At 47.4% G+C, this 26,743-nt stretch overlaps 1 protein-coding gene across 6 annotated transcripts; it reads right to left on the reverse strand.

Moving 5' to 3' along the window:
- Positions 1-5,253: 5,253 nt before the first annotated feature.
- Tbc1d7 (TBC1 domain family member 7) lies at positions 5,254-26,658 on the reverse strand. Of its 6 annotated transcripts, none has more exons than XM_047557216.1 (9): positions 26,181-26,412; positions 24,948-25,042; positions 24,732-24,851; positions 23,483-23,563; positions 20,334-20,521; positions 15,826-15,963; positions 7,849-7,994; positions 6,713-6,842; positions 5,270-5,599 (listed from the first exon to the last, which is right to left on the reverse strand). In XM_047557216.1, exons 3-9 carry the CDS (start codon positions 24,841-24,843, stop codon positions 5,513-5,515), a joined length of 882 nt encoding a protein of 293 aa, XP_047413172.1. In that variant the 5' UTR covers positions 24,844-24,851; positions 24,948-25,042; positions 26,181-26,412; the 3' UTR covers positions 5,270-5,512. The 6 variants fall into 6 exon arrangements, with proteins under 6 accessions (XP_047413174.1, XP_047413172.1, XP_047413169.1 ...); XM_047557213.1 differs by having other exon boundaries at positions 25,724-26,412; XM_047557215.1 differs by lacking the exon at positions 24,948-25,042 and having other exon boundaries at positions 25,947-26,412.
- Between the last annotated feature and the right edge of the window lie 85 nt (positions 26,659-26,743).

A 26,743-nucleotide genomic window follows, 5' to 3' on the forward strand; every position in this document is an offset into this window, starting at 1 on the left:
ACAAAGGAGCCGGACCCCAGGAAGGGGGAACGGGAAGGGCAGGTGGGCTCGGGGCGGGGCGTGCGTCCTGGACCTGGGAGCAGCTGATCCGGGTCTTGCCTCCCGCCCCTGCCCGGCTCTGGGCTCCTGGGCTCTGCTCAGAGGACAGGCGCAGGGACAGAGGACGCTGAATTGCCTAGGTTGGCACTCAGGGCAGGAGGGATGAGGTGTGTGGTCTAAGTCCTTGGTCACACCGAGGGGCACCTACGTGCCAGGCACGACTCGAGGTCGAGCACCGAGCGCTGCTGGGGTGCGGGGGTCCCTCAGCCAGGAGGGCTGGGGAAGGATCCCGCAGGTCCCCCTGAGCACGCTCTCCAACAGTGGGAATAAAAGCAGCCCCCAGCAGTGGGAAGGGGTGAGTGTCCCCTAAACCTCCTCAGGGCCAGGCTGGTCGGGGGCCAGCAGCGAAGGCCAGCCCCCGCCTCCCCGCCTCCTCTCCCGGCCTCCTTCCCACTCAAGTTCCAGGGCCTGTGCCAAGAGCCACGAGCAGTTTCATTTGGCACAGCCTCAAGGAGAACCGGCTCTCTGACCAGCGGAGGGAACGCCACCAACTCCTGCTACAAGTCCCCACCCCGGCCCCGCCCTCGCCAGAGCGCTCCCTGTGCCCACTGTGCCACCTGAGAGCAGGGAGCCTGCCCAGAGCCGCCACGCCTGCGCCCGCAGCCTGAGGCTGGAGGGCTGGGCTCAGGGCCGGCTCTGCTCAGTGCTGGCGCCACAGCCGCCACTGCCACGCGGGGCATCAAGCAAGGCCCGTCTGGGGTCCAGCCTGGGCGTCTGCTCTGCTGTCACCCTCCTCGTCCCCACACGTTCCCTTCACCTACTCCACGGTCAGTGAGGACAAGGAAGGTCACAGCAGGGAGGTGACGACCACGAGAGGGGACTCGAGCCGGAGCACGAGGCAGTCTAGCAGGGCTCCGGGCCCCCCTCGGACCTTCCACCAACCAGGAAGAGCTCTCCCGGGACCCAGGCACAGCCCGGCACCACCTGCCACACGCGCACAGGTCCACACAGACACACCAACACACCACACGGAACACACACAAACACCCCACACCCACACCCACACAGGACACCCTCACACACACCACATCACACACACACACACACACACAGAGAACACACACAAACACCCCCACATACACACACACACACAGGACACCCTCACACACACACCACATAACACACACACACACACCACACGGAACACAAACACCCCCACATACACACATCCACACAGGACACCCTCACACACACACCACATAACACACACACACACACACAGAGAACACACACAAACACCCCCACATACACACACCCACACAGGACACCCTCACACACACACACTACACCAGTCCACACACACCCACACAGGACACCCTCACACACACACCACATAACACACACACACACCACACGGAACACACACAAACCCCCCCACATACACACACCCACACAGGACACCCTCACACACACACACTACACCAGTCCACACACGCCCCACACAGAACACCCTCACACACACCCGCTATACCAGTCCACACATACCCCATAATACACACATACCCACACACACACACACCACATAGAACATGCACAAACAGCCCTCATGTATATACACCCCACACAGAACACCCTCAGATACACACCCACTATACCAGTCCACACACACATACCCACACACACACACACCACACAGAATACACATCCCACACATAACACCCTCACATACACACTGGTATACCACACTCCACACACACACCCACACACATACACACCACATAACACACAAATACCCCCTATGCACATACACCCCACACATACCCTCACACACACTCCCCATAGTAGTCCACACAAACCCCCCACACACCTGCTATACCACCCAGTCCACACAAACCCATACACACGCTCCACACCTATACCCCTCCACATACCTGCTATACCACACAATCTACACACACAAACCCACTCCACACCTACTCCCCCACATACCCGACACATACTACATACCTCACGCACACATACACACCCCACACAATACCCCCTGCCCCCAACACACACTATATAACCCCTACACATATACCTCCCCCCCACACACATATACAAATTCCAACCCACATACACACCATATACCTCACACACACTCTAAAACCCACACCTACATATGCACATTCCAGTCTCACGCACTCCACACACACAAAGCATACACTTCCCCCAACATGCACACACATTTCTCCTATCTGCCCTACACAGACACTTCCCACACACGTCTAACACACCCCACACACGTCTAACACACCCATGTCTAACACACCCCCACAGTCTAACACACCCCACACACATCTAACACACCCCCGCACACATCTAACACACCCCCGCACACGTCTAACACACCCCCGCACACGTCTAACACACCCACGCACACGTCTAACACACCCACGCACACGTCTAACACCCCCCTACACGTCTAACACACCCCACACACGTCTAACACACCCCCGCACACGTCTAACACACCCCCGCACACGTCTAACACACCCCACACGTCTAACACACCCCCACACACGTCTAACACACCCCCACACGTCTAACACACCCCCACACACGTCTAACACACCCCCGCACACGTCTAACACACCCCACACGTCTAACACACCCCCACACATGTCTAACACACCCCCACACGTCTAACACACCCCACACACGTCTAACACACCCCACATGTCTAACACACCCCCACAGTCTAACACACCCCACACACATCTAACACACCCCCGCACACATCTAACACACCCCCGCACACGTCTAACACACCCCCCACACGTCTAACACACCCACACACGTCTAACACACCCCCACACGTCTAACACACCCCCACACGTCTAACACACCCCCACAGTCTAACACACTCCACACACGTCTAACACACCCCCGCACACGTCTAACACACCCCACACGTCTAACACACCCCCACACACGTCTAACACACCCCCGCACACGTCTAACACACCCCCGCACACGTCTAACACACCCCACACGTCTAACACACCCCCGCACATGTCTAACACACCCCCGCACACGTCTAACACACCCCACACGTCTAACACACCCCACACGTCTAACACACCCCCACACACGTCTAACACACCCCCACACACGTCTAACACACCCCACACGTCTAACACACCCACACACGTCTAACACACCCCCACACGTCTAACACACCCCCACACGTCTAACACACCCCACACGTCTAACACACCCACACACACGTCTAACACACCCCCACACACGTCTAACACACCCCACACGTCTAACACACCCCACACGTCTAACACACCCCCACACGTCTAACACACCCCCACACGTCTAACACACCCCACACGTCTAACACACCCCCACACGTCTAACACACCCCCACACGTCTAACACACCCCCACACGTCTAACACACCCCCACACACGTCTAACACACCCCCACACACGTCTAACACACCCCACACGTCTAACACACCCCCACACGTCTAACACACCCCACACGTCTAACATACCCCACACACGTCTAACACGCTCCAACCTCCCTTGGTCCTCAGGGCTCTCAGCCTAACAGACATACAGCTTCTCTCATCTGCATTTAAGAAACTCTAGAGGAAAAGAGTAGAAACTGAAGTTAATCAGGTTAAACCCAGTTTCCTGAGATAGAGGGAGAATCCACACTTCAGCCATAAGAGCCGGGGCTGTGGGGCACTCTGGGATTTAACACAGGAGCCCTGCCACAGCATCCTGGCGGAATGTTCTGGAGGGAGGCAATATGGAGGCATATGTATTAGGAACTGTGCTCCAAACATGGGCAGCAGGCAGAAACTACATACTGACCTCTGGGCAAAGTAAAATTCTGCTATTAAATGAACCTGGGTCCTCGCTTACTCTACAGAGGGCTTTTTAAAATCCTCACAGTGGATTAAATTCTCACGGTGGACTTTTAAAAATCCTTCTGATGTTAAGTTTTTTAATAAGGAAAACTTTTTGATGGTATCAGGTTGACTCAAGGGTTCGCCACACCGCCTCCGACAGACGACACCTGCACTGGTTCCTGGACCCCGAGCAGTTTAGCAGCAGCCCTCCACTTCAGCTCCTCCCGACCTCAGCCAGAGGGCGAGGCGAGAGGACCTTCAGCCCCAGCCTCCTCCCCAAGCCCAGGGCCCCGCGGCTCCCACACTGCTCCTGGCCCCCAGCCATCCCTGCTACTAGCCCTTTCTTTTCTGGAACTGGAACCCACTACCTCACTTGACGTCATCGCTTCTGTTTCACTAAAGACTCATGCAAATGACACGTGGCTCCTAGAGGAAGGAACACGATTTCTGCTTCACCACCACTCTGTGAACGTCCCACCGCCCCCGGAGCCCTGGACAGCAGACACTGGGGCAGGGGTTCCCGTGTGCTCTTTGCGTCCCCACGGTTCTTCAGAGGCAGAGGTGACTGGACGGATGGGGGCGGCCAGTCCTTTTCCAGAGGTCTGCACTGTACAGAAGCACAGCTGGTCGACAGCTCCATTTTCTCTGAACTCTTTCCCAGCAGGTATTTCACCCACTAGAGGGACACAGCACTCAGAATTACGACTGTCCATGATTTCATCCCCTCCCTCCCGATTAAGGGTGGGGCGGCTGGAGACTACTACGACACCACTCGGGCTCTTGCAGGTCAGACAGCTGAGCAAATCTGAAACAAAGGGCCCCATTTCCCTCCCCGGCCTCAAAGCCAGCAACTGTCCAGGGAACAGTGGCCACTGTGTGGCACCATGTGGCCCAGGGGTCACTGGCTATTAATCTTCACCTGCCATCCCTCCCACTCCTTCTGTGGGCAGCACAGATTCCCTCAAGTCCCCCCGGCATTTAGTGACCAGTCAGGAGAAAGCAGAGTCCAGCAAACACCCAAACAAGCCCTCGCTCCTAGCTGGTACATTCAGACATATTTTGTTCAATAAAGGCTTTGTTCAGCTGCCACAAAGGAAAAAAGGGGGAAGGACTAGTAAAGCCTAGTTAGCAAGACGAGGCCTGAGAGGGAAGCTTGGACTTAGACAAGTTCTGCATCCACAAAGTCAACCTGAGGTGTCAACCCCAGGAAGCTGCTCTTTATTCCAGAATAGAGGTTCAAAGCAACCAGCTAACTGGAGCGAGGCAGGCGGGCTGCCCTCTGCTCCCGGGCACCCGATGCCCTGATAGGACCGCTTCAAGAACTGGGAGCCGTTTCCTAACAACCCTCTAAAAACACTTTTCTGAAGTGAACTGTGCACTTCAGGAACCTGAAGATGCTGCTCCACAACACAGCCACGCCAGGTATTTTCATTAAATTATTTTACTGGGGGAAAAAATGACACTTGGAGCAACACAGCAAGACGACCCTTTCAGTCAGTGCAGTAGACTAGGTGACAGGACCAAGAGCCCAGGGGGCAGACCGTCCACAGTCGTCAGGAGCGCTCAGGCTGAGTGTACCGGGGTCCCACAGTGCTTGTGCCACAAGTCGATGGCCTTGCTCACGATGGCATCCGAGCTGTCCTGGGGAATCTATGAAGAGCAACCAGTCTTGGTGAGACGTCTGTGCCTGTAACTCGGGATCTCCTCTCAGGCACTGGCCACTGATAAAACTGATTTCCCCAGGAGCTTGTAGTATTGTTCAGAGAGTGTAGCATAAAAGGACTGTTTTCAAGCCCCTGAGAACATCCCAAGCAGGGAGCCAGGTTCAAATCCTGTACTGCCCACTGACTGTGGGACTCAGGGTGGGCTCAGAGCCCCTAAAGTGGGGGAAAGGACAGCCCAACTTCACAGAGCTGTTCACAGGCTGGCAGGAATCATGAGAAGTCTCAGCACGGATCCTGGCTGTCAGCCTCTGTTTATGATAATGCTGATGATTCCTTTGCTGAACACAATTCCTCAGTACTAATTATTCTCCAGGCCACTATTCAAAAGTTAATATTAATTTTTTTAAAGGCGGCTGGATTTTGGGTCCTATCTATGATACGTTATTCATGCAGGCCTAACTCTCCTTACTGCTGCTTCTCACACAGGAGAAGATATCCTAAGACACTTAGAGAGGGCAGAGCTGATTCACTTGGGTCTTTTTCAACATGCACTAGGTAACGCTTTGGCACAGTGACTAACCCTACTGGGATCACACCAGAGACAGTAACAGAAATGAAAGGGCGCACAAAATCAAAGACACCAGGGTTCTTTTATCATTGATAAAAATTACAGCTAGATCTCACTTCTCCCTTCTCCAGATATGTTGCTGGCAGTCACTTGGAGAAGGGGCTCTGGTACCCAGTGGGCACACCTGAGCAATGGCCTTGCTGCTGGGGCCATATCCCCCAGAGAGGGACGTGCAAATCATAATCTAAAGGCTAACTTTGAAAGGACATGTTTCAAGGGAAAAAATTGTTTCATTTGGTATAAAAAAATACTGTATTATTTCTCTGAAATAATTTAATGCAATGGGAAATCTGCCTTGCTAACCCGACTTCATTTCTAGATTCAAAACTGAATCCAGGTGCTGGGGTGTGGCTCGGTGGTAGAGCACTTGATTCCCACGTGGGAGGCCCTGGGTTCAATCCCTAGCACCAAAACAAAACCAACAAACAGCCCCCCAAAACAAAAAAACTGAATCAAATAAAGAACACTTACATTTTCCAGAAATTTGGTTATCTTCTCCGCACTGTTCAGAGCCATTACTTTTATTTTAAAAGTTAATAAAATTTCCACAGCTACAAAAACTAGGATTTTACAGGATCCACTTACAACTTTATCCCAAACCCTACAAAAATAAGGAGATAAAATCAAATTACATGAATTTGAAATTTATGTTCACCTAGACATCTCAAATTACAAAATAAGATCACATTACTCCTATTTTAAGTATAAGCTTCAGATAAGAACTACTGCAAAATAATCATCAAAAACAACAACACAGATGGACCACTGAAATCTATTCTAGACGTAATCAGCAGTAGAAGGAAAATGGAAAGTTCACTGAAAATCACTGCTCTGCTAGGGCTCTGCCAAAGGCCCACTCCCTCCTGTTATAAGCCCGACATCCTCATGGAAGAAAAGAAGGTCCTAAACCAAAGGTCTTGCTTTGCTAACACCCCATGCTACATACAGGCCAAGGGACAACGACAAAAGCAGCACAAGAAACGAGATCAAAGTCAGCTTCACTGCCATCTGGGGACAGATTCCTTGAACAGATTCCAAGGGCTTAGGAGCCAGTTATTGATCATTACCAATCTAACACGATTATTCTGATAGTTGCTAGAACTGTGAAGGCTGGTATTCCACTCTGCACACTTCGCTGTGTACTCTAAGGCTCTCTGTGCACAGCCTTTCTTCTCAATCAGCTCCTGAGGGGTAGGGCTGGGGCTCAGAAATACCTGTAACTCGTGCCTAACACTGACTAGGAAGAGGGGCTTATGCCTCCCATCTCTGCCTTCACCTCCTTTAAAGATGTCATGATGAAACTAGGGAAGACCAAGATTTCTGCTAGGTTAGGATCTGCCGACTTCTGGAAAAGAGGAGTTCACACTTATGTGAACTCCTAGAGACGTTTCAGGTGTGACTCCTGCACAGCTACACAAAGGGACCCTCCATTTTTCTAAGTGTATATTCAATAATAAGCAAATCATGTGCAGACAGCATCTGCTAGAGAATGCAGCTTCAAACTCCCTCTCGTTCTAAAGCAAATCTGCGTGCCGAGGGACGAGCACATGAAAGCCAGGATTCTTCTCAGACTCCAGGTCTTTAGTCTATCTGAAAAAAATACTTGCCTCTGTAAACTGGATTCGGGCAGGCATCCTGCGAAGCACCTCTTGAACCAGAGTTCATAAGGAAGTCTGGACACTGCAGAACATGTCCTCAGATGACTCAGCAGTCTGCTGTCTTCCAGATTCAAGTATTGTTCAAAAGCCTTTGGCTAGAGATTCAACAGGAAGACAGATTACTCATTTCCTGTGACATCATGTCCAAAAGTATGCAAGTCGAATGCAAGGAAGTGCTAGAAAGTGGAACCTCAGAATCTCCCTGTCCCGGAATATGTGACAAAGCGGTGCCCAGGACAGTGCCAGATAAGAGTAACCTACTTCTAGGAATGAGGGCTTCTGGGGATGCAAGACTCTTGGTACTACACCTGGGACAGTTACAGGCAAAACAGAAGAGCTGGTCACCCCAATATTGCATTAAGTCAACTCAACAGCCTAACGCTAAGTCCCAAAGCAAAGCTCAATTGTTCTGGGAGTTAAGAAAGGCCATGATATTAATGGCAGGTCTGCAGCAGTCAACTGCACATACAGATGAGAACGGGTAAGGGAGAGGTAAGGTCAAAGAAACAGGGGGATGAAGGTGTGGAGGAGGAAGAGAGAGACAAAAGAAGGTGCCCAGCAGCCTGTGACCTAAGCACACTGTGCACCAGGGCCAGGCAGCCTCGGCCAACAGGACTTCCAGAGGGTGAGCACTGTACCCACACATGCCTGCTCAGGAATTTCTTGGAAGAGGAATAACGCAAGGCCCCTGGTGTATTTGGTAACAAACACTTCCATTTGCTTTGGTGATATGCGATCTGGTATATTCTTCACCACAGAGAGTATGGACCTTGGGGTTTGCCCCTCAGTGTCCGTTCTGAGCCAATGGACCCCAAATCCAGAGCAGGTCTGAATAGCTGGATCCGTTGGCTCCCCAAGTCTTGCAGAGTTGCCCAGGTGAGGGAAGCTACAGACAGAATCCAGGGGCAACGTCCAAGAAGCCAACATGGGCTGGGGGTGTGGCTCCGAGGGAGAGCTCTTGCCTAGCATGTGTGAGGCTCTGGGTTTGATCCTCAGCACCACATAAAAATAAATAAATAATAAAGGTATTGTGTTCATCTAAACTAAAAAACTTCAAAAGAAGCAGCCATTCATAACCTTTCCAGTGTCCACTGAAGCAGACGTGCTACGTACGGGAATCAGGTAAAAGACAAGCTCAAGTCCCGGCCTTCAAGGAGTGGCAGGCTGACCACAGCAGACCAGAGACGCAGCTACACACAGCATGATGCTAAGCACTGCGATGGGCAAGCATGAGATGCGGGGCCCCTCAGGAGAACCCTAGCCCAGAAGAATGGACAGGAGCCAGCCAAGGAGGGACCCCCTATTAACAGCTGGCCCACTGGCCCCTCTTCCAGAGTTTCTCTAACTACTTTCTGTTTCTGCGACTTCCCCACACCTTGACACTTTCCACCGTGACAGTCCCCAAGCTCCTCAAGAGTACTAAACACACCTCTCAACAGGTGTTCCCAGAAGACAAGCCGAAAGGGCAGGCCGACGCTAGAATGTGGGCTGGCCTGGCGCAGGGGTGAAAACACACGCCTTGAGGGAATTCTGTGGGGCTGGGGATGGAGGCCCAGGCCCGCACATGCCGGCCAGCGCTGCCACGGAGCCAGGCCCTGGCCGGCAGCGTCTCACTGGACGCGTTAGGCCTCACTGCGAGCAGAGTCCCACCCACAAGTCAGCACACACAGGAAACAGGCACCGATCAAGGGGAGTTTTAGATTATACTCTTTGGTCTTTTCTAGAAGCTCGTCGAGGGCGGGGGCATGTCTACCTTGTTTGCTCAGGACCTCCAGGACTCAGAACTTTACTTGGCATGGAAAACACCAGATATATTATTATTATTTGAGGAAGCGAATGTCATGAATTCATATGAAGTGTGGAAGTGCACTGGTAATCACTCAGGGTTCATCTCTTTGCTGGTATTTTATAAATATTTCCTGCTGACTTATAATATGCTATCATAAGAAATCTTGAAAATGAAGAAAAGAATAAAGAAGGATATAAAGGTCACTTCTAATCACACTACCCCATGACAGCCACTAGTCATGGGGTCTGCATCCACTGGTCCTGAGTGTGCGCACACACATCCACTCGTCCCCTAAACACACACACACACACACATCCACTCATCCCCTAAATATAAACACAAACACACACACATCCACTCGTCCCCTAAACACACACACACACACATCCACTCGTCCCCTAAACACACACACACACACATCCACTTGTCCCCTAAATATAAACACAAACACACACACATCCATTCGTCCCCTAAACACACACACACACACATCCACTCATCCCCTAAATATAAACACAAACACACACACATCCACTCGTCCCCTAAACACACACACACACACATCCACTCGTCCCCTAAATATAAACACAAACACACACACATCCACTCGTCCCCTAAACACACACACACACACACACACACACACACACACTTGTTCCCGGCATACACACAAACATCCACTTGTACCCGGCACATACACACACAATCCACTGGTACTCAGCACGCACACACACATGCACTTGTACCCAGCACACACACACCCACCACACATCCACTTGTTCCCTGCACACACACACACACACACACACATATCCACTTGTCCCCCGTACACACACACACACACACAGACACATCCACTTGTTCCCCTGCGCGCGCACACACACACACACACACATCCACTTGTTCCCTGCACGCACACACACACACACACACACACACACATATCCACTTGTCCCCCGTACACACACACACACACAGACACATCCACTTGTTCCCCTGCGCGCACACACACACACACACACACATCCACTTGTTCCCAGCACACACACACACATCCACTTGTCCCCTGCACACACACACACACACACACACACACACTTCTGTGTGTCACTAGTTGGGGTTGTACTGAATACACATTTTAAGATTCTGCTTTTTGTATTCAACAAATTGTAGCTTTTTCACAGGTTAATAAGTACCTAAAGGGTTACTGTCCCTACACAGAGCTTGTAAACACAGGGAGGAAGAGAGACAAGCACTGTACAGAGGACAACGCACACTGCCGCCTCCCACATGGGAGGGGTCTCTGGGTGTCTAAGGAAACAACCTGTCTGCGCTGAGGTGCGGTTCACCCCAAGGGAGGCAGAACTCCAAAAGACTGAGCACACCCGCCAAGGGAGCTGGCTGCGTGGATCAGCATGAGGGTGCTGAAGACTGAGCTCTGTGAGGGGAACTGGAAGGAATATATGCATTTACCCGTTGATCCAGTCAATCCGCTTCTAGGAAATTTATACCAAACTATACTGGCAAACGTGAGGAGATGCAGGCACGAAACTGCTCATCTGTAACACTGTATACAAGTGAAAGGCTGGGAACACCCCAAGTGGCCAACAGAGGTCAGGCCGAATAAACCAGGGAATATATACACAATGGAGTAGTACACAACCATGAAAAGAAATATGGAGTATCTCTACCACCTACTATGGTAGGATCGCCAGCACACACCAGGCTAAACGGCAGGAGGGGAAAGAATACATACTGCATGCTACCGCTTAAGCTGAGAAAGCAGGTGAATTCGAATACAAATGTATATATTTTTAATGGGAGGAGATAATATTTATATTGCCTGATATTTTTGCACTCAGCAAATGATAGATATAATCTATTATAATCATAATTCTGTTACCACTGAACCTTTAGGTTCTAAATTTTTCCATTAAATTTTTTCCAATATTTCCATGCCCCCAAATTCTTAACTTGGTGAAGACATTTAGAGCACCCATCAGCAACAGAAGGCGAACCTGACAAAAGAGCAACTTACCTACCCTGAGAGGAATTCATACTAAACTGAGGAGAGGCTGCCCCTGCTCCTCTGAACGCCTCCCGTCTGGCTGCTGTAAGGCGGGGTGACGGCAGCGGGGAAGACCGCTCACGCGCTCTGGGGACTGAAGTAACTGAGTCTGGGTGAAGAGCCCCCGCCACGTGACTCAGGCTGGCCTCCACTCTCCGTGCCCACAAGAGGCCTTGCCAAAGAGCGACCCCGGAGGCCTGTGGGAAGGAAGCCATGGTGCCATCCCAGGGACAAGAACACCGCGCGACGAGTGAGTCACTGCCGGCCACCCTCGCGTTCCCCAGAACTGGAAAACAGCCTGCACCTTGTGAGCACAAATTTCTTTGGTCAAACTACGAAAATAGAAGAGAGCAGACCAGGACAGAAACCCTGCTTTGAGAAGAGCGCGAGGGAGAGACGCACCGCGACACGGTGGGGAATTTTGAGATGCAGTCGGCACAGCTGGAACAAGATCGCTGCGGCCCGAATCAAGCAGCAACAGGAGGAAGCTGAGCTTTTCTTACACGGTCCAAAGACCTCTTCAAGAAAACTGTGCCAGGCACCATACTGCACGTACTAAAATAAACTCCTTTCTTACCAACGAGGAAATCGAGGTTTATGGGACATTAGCATTTTTCCTATTCTAAAATTCGTTTCTGAAACAAAAGTTCAAGAATAACCAAGGTATTTTTGAAAAAGAAAGAGGGAACTTTTCCTATCAGCTATTGAAATATGCTAGAAAGCTGTATTAAATAACTATGTGGTATTCGCCCAGGAAAAAATAACTCAATGGAAAAGAGAACTCAAAGGAAAGAGGTACAAATACAAGAAATGCTGTGCGGAGTAAAGATGGCGTTTTGAATCTGTGAGAAAAAACAAAAAAGATGAACAGCTAAGTAGTGTGTTCTGCCAGTTACTGTGCGACCCTGGGCAAATGCCTGATTCCTCTGTGCTTCAGTCTCCTGTCTGTACACAGAGAAGACATGCTAACGAGGGAAGCTTAGCGCTCCCTGCCATGAAGATCATTCTGAGGGCACGACGCAGTGAGGGCTGAGCAGGGGGTGCGCTGGGAGGACCGTGGAGCCGCCATGGCTGCCTGACACCAGCAGTGAGGAACCCCTGGCTAAGGGAGACTGAGCTGAAACTGTTAAGCACTTTTAAAATATTAGGAGAAAACAAAGAAAAGATATTTTTTAAATCACGGCCTTGGAAAGGTTGTTTTAAGATATAAAACAAGCAAAAGAATACTGACAAACCCCACTGTATCAGAACTTAAGATCCTAGGCAGCAGGTGGTGAGGACCCCCAACATCTGCAGTAGGGGAAGGATAAACACCCAGAAGACACTGGTAATTCTTGAGAGGAGAGAATAAATAGAAATATGCAAAGCTGCTCATCTTCTCCACACTGCAGGTACGCAACTGAAAATGAGACGGCACCTCACTACCAGAGGGACGAACGTTTCAGAGAGCGACACTACCGGGTGCGGGCACTGACATGGAAAACGGCACCTCAATCTGTCTGGGGAGCATAAAGTGACATGAAGTTTAAGATGTTAGCAAGTCGAAACAGATTTTAACCATGCCTCCCTTCACTCCACCCTGGCTTGCAAGTCCCACCTAGAGGAGACACAGGGAACTCACGGGGGAGGTGCCTGCGGTGCGGGCCTGTCCTGTGACTGTCCTGCTGACTGTCCCGACTCACACAGGAAACGCTGAGCCAGCCAGAAGGACACGGGGCTCCACGGGAAGGGCTCTCGCTTCAGAACTGCCTCCGGCCTTTAAAAAGTTAGAATCCCAGGGCCCCAGCCCTAGAGATTCTGATTTAACTGGTCTGGGTGGAGAAAAGGTGGCAGAAATGTTTAAAAGCTTCCGGGTAAACTGAAAGGAAGGTTCTGAAAACTAGTGATTTAACTAAACCTACTTGGAAACAGAGTTCCCTAAGTATTAAGTTAAAAACAAAAACAAAAAAAAGAACTATAGGGCCACACGTACGTGAGTGAAGCTACTTGCGTGCTTTTTAAAGTCACTTTACACGTGTGTGTGCCTGGCAGTCTGGAGGAATACTCACCGGTGACAGCAAGGTTACTGCTTAGACCTGACGGGGTGGGGGCGGTACAGACCTAGGGAATCGGAGATTCATCTTGACTATTTAACTTCTTTTAAGAATGTATCATATACTACTTATGTCCCTAAAAAAAATTACTAAAATACAGCATAAAGTATCGAAATACCATTGACTCGAATACTAAACCAGAAAAGCTAATTAAACCTTGTATATTGAGACCTCCTGATTTCATTAGGCAACTAGCATACTCACATCTGCTCCCATCCTAAGCTTCAATTATTTTTACTGAAATCAACCAGTGGATCAAATTTTAGAACTCTAAAATCAAATTTTACTTAATTGAAATACATAATAACTGTTCCCATAAAAGCTCCGTGAAGCTGAAGGGTCCCGCCCATGGCCCTGAGTCAGCACTGGACTCAAGCAGGGATCCCCAGGGCTCACCTGCCTCCACCACTGCCCCGCATGTCCCCTGCCCCCATAGCACAGTCACCACATCCAGGACAGTCTTCAAATGAACAACTCAGTGACTGAAGAAAAAAGATTCATTCCTACACGCATGGTAACTAAGAGAGAAACAGCAGCGAGAATGGCCGAGGGAGACTGGCTTACCCCTCAAGCCGGTGCCCTTTTGTTGTCAGGATTCCCAAGCCAGGGCACAGCCCAGAGAGCTGGGGCCTGCCCCGCATCCACACACCCCTCCTCACTAACTGCACCCAATTTTAACAGGAGACCAGAATGTGCCAGGCTTTTAAAAACCATGTTTCCCAGACTCCACAGGTAGACTCACAGCAGATGGAGGCCAGCAACAGAGATTCTCCCTGATTTATGATGGCTTAAGATATTTCCACTTTATGATGCTACGAAAATGGTTTGCATCTAGTGGAAACTGTCCTTCAAATTCTGAATCTGACCATTTCCCAGGCTATCAGTACATGGTCCGACGGTCCCTCACCCAGGCACCCCAGCATCCCAAAGGTAAACCTCCACACTCCGTGCACTAGGCTGCGGAGCACTGGTGTCCAGCAGGTTCAGTGTATGAAACGCCTCCTGACTTAGGATGGTCTCATCTTCCATGGGTTTACTGCCCCACCATATACAGAAGACTCCCTGCTCCATGGGTTTATGGGATGCACCCCCACCATATGTAGAAGACTCCCTGCAAAAATGCAGAAGGAAAACCTGCTTAAGGGTGGCTGGCTGGACAGGCTTGTCCCTCGTCCTCCTCTGCCTTTCCTTCCTCTTCCATTCTAGGCTTGAACCCAGGCAATGCTCTACCACTGGGCTACATCCCAGCCCTTTTATTCTGACACACAGTCTTGCTAAGTTGCTCAGTCTGGCCTTGAACTTGCAATCCTCCTGCCCTGGCCTCCCAAGTGGCTGGGATGACAGGCTCCACCACTATGCCCGGTTCCTCCCGCATTTCTGTCTTTTCCCTTCCCTTCCTTCCTGCCCAGAACATGGATGGCACAGCTGTCAGTCCAACAGCCACACTGTGAGCAGGAGAGGAAGAATTCTGGAGCAAAAAACAGGAGGAGTCCTGTCTACCCCATGGTGCTACAGCCCGGCTCTGGTCTACCTCACCTCTTAACTTCCAATTACATGAGAGAAAACCAGCTTCTGTTGCTTAGACTTTCCATTATACACAGGCAAATGTACGCCTTAACTAACACAGAGATCCTTCTCAATAAATTCCGTGGATTCTGGAACAGGGCAGGGAACACCACAGAGCAGGGGTGGCAAACTCTGGCCTGCAGCAGGACATACCCAGCCCTGACCACTCTCCAGGGCGCTGTTTGCTTTTGTGCTCCAACAGCAGAGCTGCCTGATTACGACAGAGACCATCTGGCCCACCAAGCTGGAAATATTTGCCATCTGCCTTTTACAGAAAACGCTTGCTGAGTCCTACAATAGAGGCTTCACTCCTAATTGTAGCAACACCAGGAGGTAAGAGTATTCACTGATGACCCCAGGGCCCCTGCTCACCCCACAAAAGCCCCAAATAAAACAAAACAACCCCTCACCAGGTGGGGTAAAGAATCTCGGTACTTGTTGTTTAACTGGTTCATGAAGCATCGGATGATCCAGTAACAGTCAACACTGTCTTCCACCATCTCTTCCATGGCTTTAGCAATGGCAAGAAATACTTCATCCTCTGGCTCCTGCAAGATTAGTAATAAATCTCAAGAGTGAGGCAGAAGGGAGGAAGACACGTTTCTTTAAAAAAAAAAAAAAAAAGGAAACTTTGCCTCCTAAATTTTGAAGAGACTGCATTCATAAAGCAAAGTGGGATCAAAAAGCAGAGTCCATCAGTAAAGAGCAGAGCACAGGGGCGATAAGCACAGGCTACCAGAGGAATCCATTTTGATTAGTGTTGTCATCAACAGCTAGTTTTCAGGTTGAGCACACAGATTCTGCAACTGCCTACACTAAACCCATCACAAAGTCAACGTAAATTATGAGCAAGGCACTGACTCTCCATCCAAAAATATTCTCAGAGCTGGATGGAAATTCTTCAAACAGCTGTGATAACCTGGCAGTACCCAGAGAGACTGGCAGTAGAGTAATTCTCTGCGGGACCCAAGAGACTGATTAAGGTTTTACTGTATTTCAAAGCATCCATACGTGCCTCGAGAATTTTGTTAGACCTTTAAGCATCTAAAAAGTTAATGTCCTTAGAATCAGAACTTTAGGAATCAAAAGAATGGCATTTCTCAAACTAAGCATCAACACTCAGATCTGAAAGTAAACCCTCAAGTAAATTTCAACAGAGTAATCTTATAAAACTAGAACCTTATTTGGAAATGTATTTTGTTTTAAAATATCATTATCTACAAAAAGTTTTACATTTTCACCGCAGACTTCACGGATGAAGGATCTTAAAAAGAAACTACTAAATGTCACTCTACTCCCCTGAAAAGTCCCACTTTAATATAATTCTCATTTTTAGGGCTTCTTCCAACTTGTTAATATTCTATAAAATGTCAAGAGTTAGGATTATAGAGAATAAATTTCCCTAAGCGGTTTTTAAAATGTGTCCAAGGACAGAAAAAAAGGGAGAAAAGTCTCCTTTCTGGGATTCCCAGGCAGTCCTGGGCACAGTGCTAGGTGGCCCCAGAGTGGGCATGTCCCTGACTGCTCCCTCTTCAAGGGAAGAGGACCAATGTCCTTCAGCCAACCATATTCCCAGTCAAGCATCATTACATTTGTTTTAATCACACAGATTAAAAAAAAAAAAAAAAAATGAGTGGGGCTCTATGCCAGGGGACCCATGTGGTGGCACAGTCGGAAAAGTACACTCCAGTAGCACCTGTGCCCGAGACTGCAATGAAGGTGTCGGGTGGAGGCTGACGGTGGGGGGAGCTGCGACCCCTCACGTAGGTTTCTTGAGCTGACAGATTAACAGATTAACCTACGTTCATGTGTACTAGGTGCTAGGGATCCCCTGAAGCAGCGGGAGAGAAACTTCAGGAGCCTGTGCAAGTTCTAATTATTTTTTAGGGACCTTGTCTCTTGGCAAACTTAATGGAAGTGGATGACCTTTACTAGCTCTGTCCATGGGTTCCACATCATTAACTAGAGAAATGCAAACAAGTCAAAGCCCAATCTACAATAAAAATGAACGTTTATAGAACAGCCAAGCTCACAAACAAATCCCTGCTTGGACAGTTCAGTCTGTTAGCCAAACACATAAAACCTTCGTTAAAATACCTAGTGGGGACTGTAACACAACAGTCGGAGTTTGAAATCTATGGTTATTCCTTCCTCTGCTCTCTTTCCTAATAGTAAAGTAGTCCAAGTAACCAGAGGAAAGGGTTTGCGACAGATGAGGTTTAAATAGCGGCTGTGGCCAGTGGGGCTGAAGAGAGGAAGCAGTTAAGGCCAAGGAGGTTTAAGGGGTGACAAGAGATCAGGGCCAAGGAGGTGGTAAAGCATCCAGGACCACCTGCACCCAGAGGGCCGGGGCCAAGGAGCCCAAGGGGCCTGTGGGCCAGGGCCAGAGCGGGCTGATAGTGTTGGTTACATACAGGGAAGTGAGCTAAGAAGCAGACATGCTGAGGATCCTGGGAGCCTTTCCACGTGAAAATAGCAAAGGGAGCTGTGAGCCTGGAAGGGGTAACAGTCAGACGAACCTGAGATACTGGGACTAGACCCAGCAGGTGAACTCAGAGTTTTTAAGATAGAAAGATAGATACATACATACATACATGAAAGAAAGAAATAGAAAGAGACGGGCAGAGGCCACAGCAGAGTGTGGGGCAGAGTACAGGCACAGCATGTGTAAGGCACTGCGTTCAGTCCCCAGCACGCATCCCCTGATGAGCGAGTGTAAGTATCGGTGAGTGTGTGTGTGCAGAGACATGCATTTCCCAGCTGTCTGCTCAGAGGGCCTAGACACAATGAGAGCCCAGGAGAAAAGGAGCACATTTAGTGCCAGGTTCATGGTCTCTAAATATCACACTCCCCGCAAAAAGAGATGGCTGGTGCCAGAACGGCAGCACAGAAAGCTCAAGAAGGTCCTGGAGCATCTTGTGCCAGAAAGTCAGGAAACACACAACATGACAGAATGTGTCAAAGTGAAACAGATGTTGAATGCAAGGCCCTTCCACTGGCCGAATCTGGGACATTCTGAGCACAAAAATAAGGGCAATAACAGATTATAGGCCATCAAATAACAAAAGATCCTTAAATCCACACTGACATCTATAAATAAGAGAGGAGAAGAGTCCTCCTAAAAGAAGAAAACCAACTAATAAGTGCAAAGGAATGAGGGAGTTAGAAAACCACCATTTGGCAATCGGAGGACTAAAAACTATTTCAGGCAAAAAATTATCAGTTGGTGGGTATGTACAAGCAACCTGGCCACAAGTTACCTATTAATTACAAGGAGGGAACCAGTAACATGGCAGTGAAGGCTGGCAGACACCACCCTCACCAAGTGATCAAAGCCACCACAGGACAGCATCCCACTTGTGTGACATTCTTGAACAATGCACCACATGATTTAACCATGAGGGCACATCAGACAAACTCAGGTGTTTTCAGAAAAGCTCTCCTGGCCAGCACTCTTCAAAAGTTTTAAGATCGTAAAAGAGCAAGAGACTGTGGAAACTTCTGGATTAAAGAAGACCACGACATGGCATGAGTAGACAACGAGGTCTACAGGACAGACCTAGAGTAGCGCTGTAGCCAACTTCTGGGTTTAATCACCAAACCAAGGCGATGAAAGGCACGTTTGAGGATGCGGAGTGAGGACATATGGGGATGCTGTAAGACTTTTTTCTATTTCCAAAAGTATTTAAAAATGAAATGTTAAAATATAAAAATTTCCTGAAATCATCAACAATTAGGTAAAAGTTTAATAAGAAAAAATTATGAAGTAGTTTTATAGTCTCTCAACAAAGGGAAATAATAATTACAAAGGGAACAATAACTTTCCAGTGGAAAACCCAGTAGGCACACCATCACCAGGTGATCAAAGCTAGCGTCACCTCTCATGGGACAAGTCCACATTCTGTGGCTCCCGATATGCTACACTGAGAAGGACACAGCAGGACCCGTGTGGCATTTCCACCAGAAGTGAACAACCTGGATCTAGTCCAGAGGAAGCACCAGCCAGACCCAAAGTGAGGGGCTTTCTACAAAAATGGCCTACACCCCTCAAAATGTCAAGGGAATGAACGAGAAGAAAAATTGAAGAAACTGTCCCATCAGGAAGGTAATAAAGAAACATGACAACTCAATGCATCATAATCCAAGATCCATCCTCAACCAGAACTTTGTTTATTTGTGACAGGGGAGTTACTGGGACAATTGTCAAATTTGAATGGAGTCTGTAGATTAGATGTAAATATTCTATCAGTGTTAACTTCTTGGTTATGACTGTACTATGGTTATTTTATAAGGGTGTCTTTGTCTTTAAGAAGTATACAGTGAAGAAATCTGAGGTCACAGTGCATCATGTCCACATCTTACTCTCAAACGGTTTAATAAAAGGAGTATCGGTAGACACACAGGAAACATGACAAAGCAGATGTCATGAAATGTTAACAATTGGGAATCAGGATAAAAGGTATCCAGAATTCTTGACAGTATTCTCGCAACTTTTCTATAGGTTTGTAATTACATTCACGTGCCACATAATCACGTTTCCATCAACAAGGGACCCAATACATGATTGTGGGCCCATAAGATTAAACTGCCTAGGAAGGTCACAGCAGTCTTTGAGTAAACACGCTTGGTAATGTTTGCATAATGACAAGATTGCCTTACAACACATTTCTCAGAATGCATCCCTGCTGATAAGTAATATATGAATATATGACTATATTTAAAAATAAACTGTATTTTAAAAAAGGTAGACAAGGTCAGAACGTGTAAGATCATGGACACCAGGTAAAGATGTGTTGTTCATTCTACTCCCAAAGGGCAGCCAGTGAAAGCTGCTAAGGCAAAATCTAATGAAATCAAAGGCTGGCCAGACAGGACACTCAAGAGTTGAGCTAGGTGTTGAGCAAAAGTGACCACTAACCAGTGGGAAAGAGGGGCTTCGAGGCAACTTCCCACACTCCAGCTGATACATGCGGAGATAGACTTCAACCTGAGGCGTGGCGTCACTGACGAAGCGAACGACTTTCAGAGCGTGAAGGACATCAGAGTACTGTTCCTTGCGGTACATCATCACCTGGGCATGGGACTCATGGTGTGGAGGCAGGATCCCTACACAGAGACCCAGAACGAAAACAAAGGCCAAACCCTGAGACACCACTTCAGATCTCTCCTGTATTAAAAGAACTGTATATGAAGCAGTCCATCACAACCACACTAGAATCCACACAAATATTTAATTACTTTATAGAGTCTTTATAATTTCTCACTGTAACAATCTGAAATGTTAAATGCTATCAACATCTGAATGATACGCATCACTGGCATTAAAGAGAAATGAAATGACATCACCAAAGCTTTTGAATAAGTATGCCACATGATTTCAAGATAATAACCAAATCAATTATAATAATGGTTTCACTCAATTTAGGCTGTCAGCTGGAGCCACCTTTAGCTTTAAAGGCCTCTGTCCAGATTTGGCCCTTGGCCTCCTGTACGCCAGAAACACCAACAGTTTGCCCAATCCTTCTTTTTCCCAGTAGCTAAACTTGTTCACAAAGTATCAAATGTTCAGGGTCACAGAAGTCCCTGAGTTTTATTGATGAGGTCACCTTACACTACATCGTCATGACATTTTATGCTCATTACCCCATTAAACATGGGGTCTGCTTATTAGCTTTGGCACAAGAACCACAGCTTCCCCCACCCCAAGCAAATGGTAGGAAAAACCATGGAGGAAGCGCCGGACAGGACCTCAGTAACACCAGGGTATTCTTCAGGTCTGCTAACAGCAGGGCTCTCGCAACCATGTCAGTCCCCTGCATGTGTCTCCTCATCGATCAGAGGCAGGAAGTGGGACAAACACTTAACTGAACATTCTCTGCAGAATCAGCACCCCAAGACTCATCATAAGAACAGGGTACCACTGTTAAGTACATATGAGAACAATGAATTGTCAAGGCTTTCAGTTTTGCCATAAAGAAAAACAGTTACTTATTCCAGCCCCACTAAATGAACCAGGCTGTATAGAAGCACTGACTATGGAGCCGAAGTTCCTGGGTTTAATTTCTTGCTGTACAATTAACTGAGTGGGGGAACCTACAGCAATTTCCTCCATCTCCATATGCCTTAGCTTCCCCATCTGAATGATGGGAACAGTACACCTAATTCTATACAGCTGTTGTGATGAATGCACAGATCAGTATACATGAGGCTTGCAGAGAGTACCTGCACAGGCTAAGCTAGGAAATGTATTTTGACTATGGCTTCCTCTTCAAAGCACCACAGATCCAATATTCCAAAGAACATTCTGGAAACAACAGTAGATAAGCTCAAAAGTCTCTAGCTAAAAAACCTGCTTAAATGTTCCTTTTCCTAACATAAACCTGTATTCACCATAGCTGCAGGGCTCCAGGCCAGGCTTTCAGAGAAGTGGGGATACACTGAAGAGTCCTACACATCTGGGCTAATACAGATGAGATGGCTGTAGCTGAACCTTCCTTTCACTACTAGCAGTAGCACAATGTTTCCCATGTTAAATCTCAAACCTCTTTTCTAAGAGTTGGTTCTAAAATGTCTTTTTCTAACATTTACCTAAAATGCTACCAGGACACCAGCATTCAAAGATCCCTGAGCAATCAAAAATCTGTGCTAAGAAGAGCTCTTCACAATGGGACAGTTCTAAATTCCTCTAGCTCCAAACAGAGCAATGACTTACATGATAAAGGTAAGAAAAACAGAGGCAAGGATAAGCCAGACAGGCCCTGGTGCTCAGGAATGCTGCAGAGCACAAGGGCACGACCCCCACTAATCCACTGGAGTCACTAAAAAGACACGTGGTCCTTCTCAGCAGAACTCAACCCTGCCAACACTGCCACCTAAAACCCACTCTTAGAAGGCATTTATTTTGAGGGCCATTGGACACATCAAGATTTAAGAAAAAACACCCTGACAAAACTCAAATAGCTGTCCTCACATCTGTAGATCGTAACTGCATAGTGACCTACCTAACATACAAGTGCACAAAGGCTGCCAAGGTGCACAAGAAAAATGTCATCATGTTATTTTCTAGACGGTGTTCTTTTGCTGCCTCCATATTACACAACCACACTTAGGGCTGCGGGTTTCTCAAGTCCTGAAAATATACTACATCTTAAAAAGAAAGTGAGGTTCATAATCTAATGAGTTCTTCAAATGAGTTCTACAAACAAGCTTGAACCCTAACTTTATCCACTTACAGGGGCTGTAAAGTATTAGGCAAGTCATTTTCTGCACACTTAAAATTGGGATATAGAGGCCTACCTCAGGGGATTCTGGGATTACTCTGCATAGTGTATGTACACTACTCAGCTTAGTGACAGGCACACAGGGATGCCTAGCAATAGTTCATATTCCTTATAAAGCACTGCTATCTCAGAGTTGAAAAACTTGAATTTTTTTTAAGAAAAAATGGAAGGTGGTTATGAATGTAGATTATATACTTCAGCAGGCTCAGTAATGACAAGGAAAAAAATCTTGGGCTCCAAGGGATGCTGCCAGGTAGCTTTTGTACCTTTTCTTCCAGAGAAACTAAGCAAATCAGTTCTCCTCATTCAGTCACTCATCACTGAAAGTGGTTCACTCACACTTCTAGCAGAGTGACTCCTTTTGACCCCAATAGCACTCAGTAGGGAAGTTATACCTCCACTACTGAGAATCACAGAATCTAACAGATTTAAAGGTGAAATTCAGAAGTAATAGGTCAATATCCTAACTGAGGCCCAGGGAGGTCTTTCTCCAAGTTTCCTGGCTGACAGCAAAGACCAGTTCTCTTTTCTCCTACTCCAATGTTCTTTCCACTTCTTATTTCAGGAACATACATTACTTTATTTGGACTATTAATAAACTGATACTCAAGAGTAATACTTAATGTACTGCTACTAAAGTCACCATCATAAAGGGTTTTACCTTCTGAGAAAGACCCAAGATACAGCAACAGGCCCAAACAAATCCTCCTTTTTCTGACTGTAGGATGACAAATGATCCTAATACTCGATAATTTTAGATACATTTCCCAACTCCTGGGTTTCATACCTAGAAGCACCTTCCATACCAATGCTCGGTACATGGATGGGAGAGGGAACCTCTGGCTGAAAGTACAAAGTTTCTCAGTATCTAGAGGAAGAACAAAACAAGTAGTAAGATGCTTTTTATGCTCATAACAGTATGTAAAGTGCATTTCGCTTTTTTAAATCTGAAAGTAGTTATTTCTTCAGGGGAAGTTGACCATATCGTAGGCAAATTTAGGAAAGGCAATATTGATTTGGTTTCTAGACCAGATCTTCCAACAACTAAGCAATTCAAAACGATTACAAGTAATGGCACAAGAGATGCATTTGGCATATATTACTACACTAGCTGTAATACTGGTAGTAGTTAAAATCATAGATTTATTTCATTTAAACCATACTACAAGTATGTTGAGTAGTAATGATTCTGAAGATGCAGAAACTGACTCTCAAGGTAGTTAAGTGACTTCACCACATTAATATAGCTAGTAGTGGCATAGTAAGCCTCAAATCCCAATAAATTATACTTAGCAGCATGGCCCTCTATTCCTCTACTTATGAAAGGAGATTAATGCCAGCCATACTTAAAACACAGACTATATAGTGAGGATTAATGACCAGGTGGTAAAAATTTTTGAAACTTTAAAAGCATTCTAGATGGGCTGAGGATCTAACTCAGTGGTGGCCTGCCTGCCTACCATGCACAAGGATCTTGATTTAATCTAGCCCTACAAACAAACAAACAAACAAAAACTACTGTATGCAAATAAAGTATTATTTTTAACTATGGTTCAGCTTGTTCCTCTTTGATCAACAATGGGCTTTATTATTACTAGCCTAAAATAAACTAAAATGTCAATATATAATGTAGCCTTAATATTTCCATAAAAGAATATCATGACTGGAGTTGTTGCAAAAGTTTATCTAGAAGTTATGATGACATATCTGAAATTCAAGAACAGGCTTAATAAGAAAAAAAGAATCTTGACTTTTTAAGAGGGCTTGCAAAAACTTCTGGCTCTCAGGGAAATATAAATCTGAAAAATCCACAACGTTTTTCAAAATATACCATTCTGTCATCATATCACTAACAAAAACACCAAGCAACATCCTGGATGTCGTTTTTGTTTTTGTTTTTGTGGTAGTGGTAGTGGTAGTGGTACTGGGATTGAGCCCTGGGCTTTGTGCCCCTGGATGTTCTTTAAGGTATATTTACTTCACAGTACCTAGAATGACTGAGAACCTATAAGCTTGATTGAACATGTAAAACTCACCCAGACGATCATCTTTTAGAAGGATTTCCAGTGATTTCTTTTCTTCAACTCCTCGAAACCCCACTTTCTCATAATATACTGAACGAAAGTTTCTCTGAGAGTCCTCAGTCATGTTTCATTCTTGGAGGAGAGAAAGAGACAGAGATTGGGGTCGGGGGGAGTAAGCCAAGAAACAAAGAATGAAAAATTAGACAATTTTTCAATCATTTTCTCTACCTTTTCAATTAGGTGGATAAACTGCCTGCCTTTGCACAGGACTCAATATTAAATCTTTCCACTCACACAATTCTAATACCATTTCGTCCATGCACCTTGATCAAAAACCAAAATAAAAGTCAACAATCCTCTGCTTAAATAGATGGCACAAGGTTTATGCACTAGGGTTCCTAATTTACTTATTAGAGCTCCTAGCACAATGGAATAGTCTATATCTATTATGAATGTGCAAAGAAAAAACATTAGTAAAAATGGGAAGACCATATAAGATGTTATCAGAAGGGGTTACCAAACAGTATATACTATAAATCTGGTTTTGTTTTCGCAAAAGATTGAATTTTTAAAATTAAGATTATTTTTCAAAATGTTAGCAATGGCTATCTTTCTATAATAAGATCCTAGCTAAGATTCCTTAGCTGTGCTTCTAAAATGGACATTTTGCAAATGAGATATTTTGTAAAAGTAAAAAGTCCCTCCCTTATTTCTCAGTACTATCAAATGTAATTATCAAAATTCAAAACCTACAACAGATAAACAGCATTAAATTATAACCAGAAAAGGGTAAGGAATCTAGGCGGTTGACAAGTGATACCAGAGTTAGAGGCAGAAAAAAGGATTTAAAATCTGGCATGAGAATTCGAACTGCTCAGTGGTCTCCAGTTCTTTCAAAATAGACTTCACAATATTGATGGTAAATCAAGAAAATACGGAAGTAAGTTGTTTCAAGAAGAGTAAAATTGTAATGCACTTTCCAAAAACGTAATCCACTGCCTCACCCAATTGCTTAAAATGCTGGTACAAAAAAGAGTAAGTCTTCAGAAATTAAAGTCTTTAGACGTCCCCAGTGACCAGGAAGGGGTTTCTTCGTTGCAGAACAGATATCCTCTGAACCGATTCGGATACAAGAAAGATTAGGATCCGTTTAGGAAAAGCAATTCTAAAGATCTCTGAGCTTTGACGACCGATCAGATGTTTAAAAAACAAAAACGACTAACTCACTGACATGCAAAATGAGTTTGAAGATTTATTTTTTAAAAGCATTCAAACAGCTGCACATCCAGAAGGTCCTGGTGCCTGAGGACAGCCATTCTAGACTGCACTACTAAGGCAAAGGCCCTTTTGGAGGAAATACTGTCCATTACACCTCCCGCCGTGAGAGTCCGCCCGACGGGAAAGGTAAAGCCATTCGGCCCGAGACGGTCGGTCCCGCTGTCCCCACCAGGTATGCTTCACCTCCAGGAGTGGGAGCACACACGGGTTGACACTGAGAGGTCCCGGGGAGGCAGCGGAAACCCGGCCGGGCGCGCTGACTGGCCGGCGGGCACCGCGGGGGCCAGCAAGCGAGGGGCGCGGCCCACCCGGCGCGGGGAGGCAGCCGGGAAACCTGCCCGCACCCGGCCAGCCCCGGAGCCCCGACCCCACGCTGCCGCCACCCCGGCCGCCGGACGTGACGTCAGGGACCGACGCGCGCGTGCGCAGTGGGCGTGCGCAGGAAGCTCCGCCCACCCAGCGCTTCCGCCGCGACCCCAGACCCTGCCCCCAGCTGCCTCCGACTTGCTTGCTCCCTAGAGTCGCGCGGTGCCCGCCTGCGATGCGGTCTCCGGCTCTCCGGGTTCCTGCCCGGAGGGGACCCCGGGGTGGGGGGTCCCAGGGCAGTGCTTCCCCAGCTCCCTGCGGCGGAGGCCCGGGTTTTGTCTTGTCTTGTGTAGGATGTGGATCTAAGCGAGGGCCAACTCAGGGAGAGCAGGCGGAGCTACTCGTCCAGAGCTCCCTAGAGGCGGTAGATCACCGTCACT

Source organism: Sciurus carolinensis, chromosome 7 (assembly GCF_902686445.1).
Source record: "Sciurus carolinensis chromosome 7, mSciCar1.2, whole genome shotgun sequence".
Classification (NCBI taxonomy): Eukaryota; Metazoa; Chordata; class Mammalia; order Rodentia; family Sciuridae; genus Sciurus; species Sciurus carolinensis.

Bases quoted from the DNA above. Each gene is read 5' to 3' on its own strand.
- Tbc1d7 (XM_047557216.1), bottom strand. From the start codon at position 24,843: ATGACTGAGGACTCTCAGAGAAACTTTCGTTCAGTATATTATGAGAAA. The intron at 7,995-15,825 runs GTGAGGGGTTGT...TTGAATCTCTAG, and splicing joins GAGATTCTTTACCCCACCTG to CCAAAGGCTTTTGAACAATA. The intron at 6,843-7,848 runs GCAAGTATTTTT...TTATTTTTGTAG, and splicing joins CCCGAATCCAGTTTACAGAG to GGTTTGGGATAAAGTTGTAA.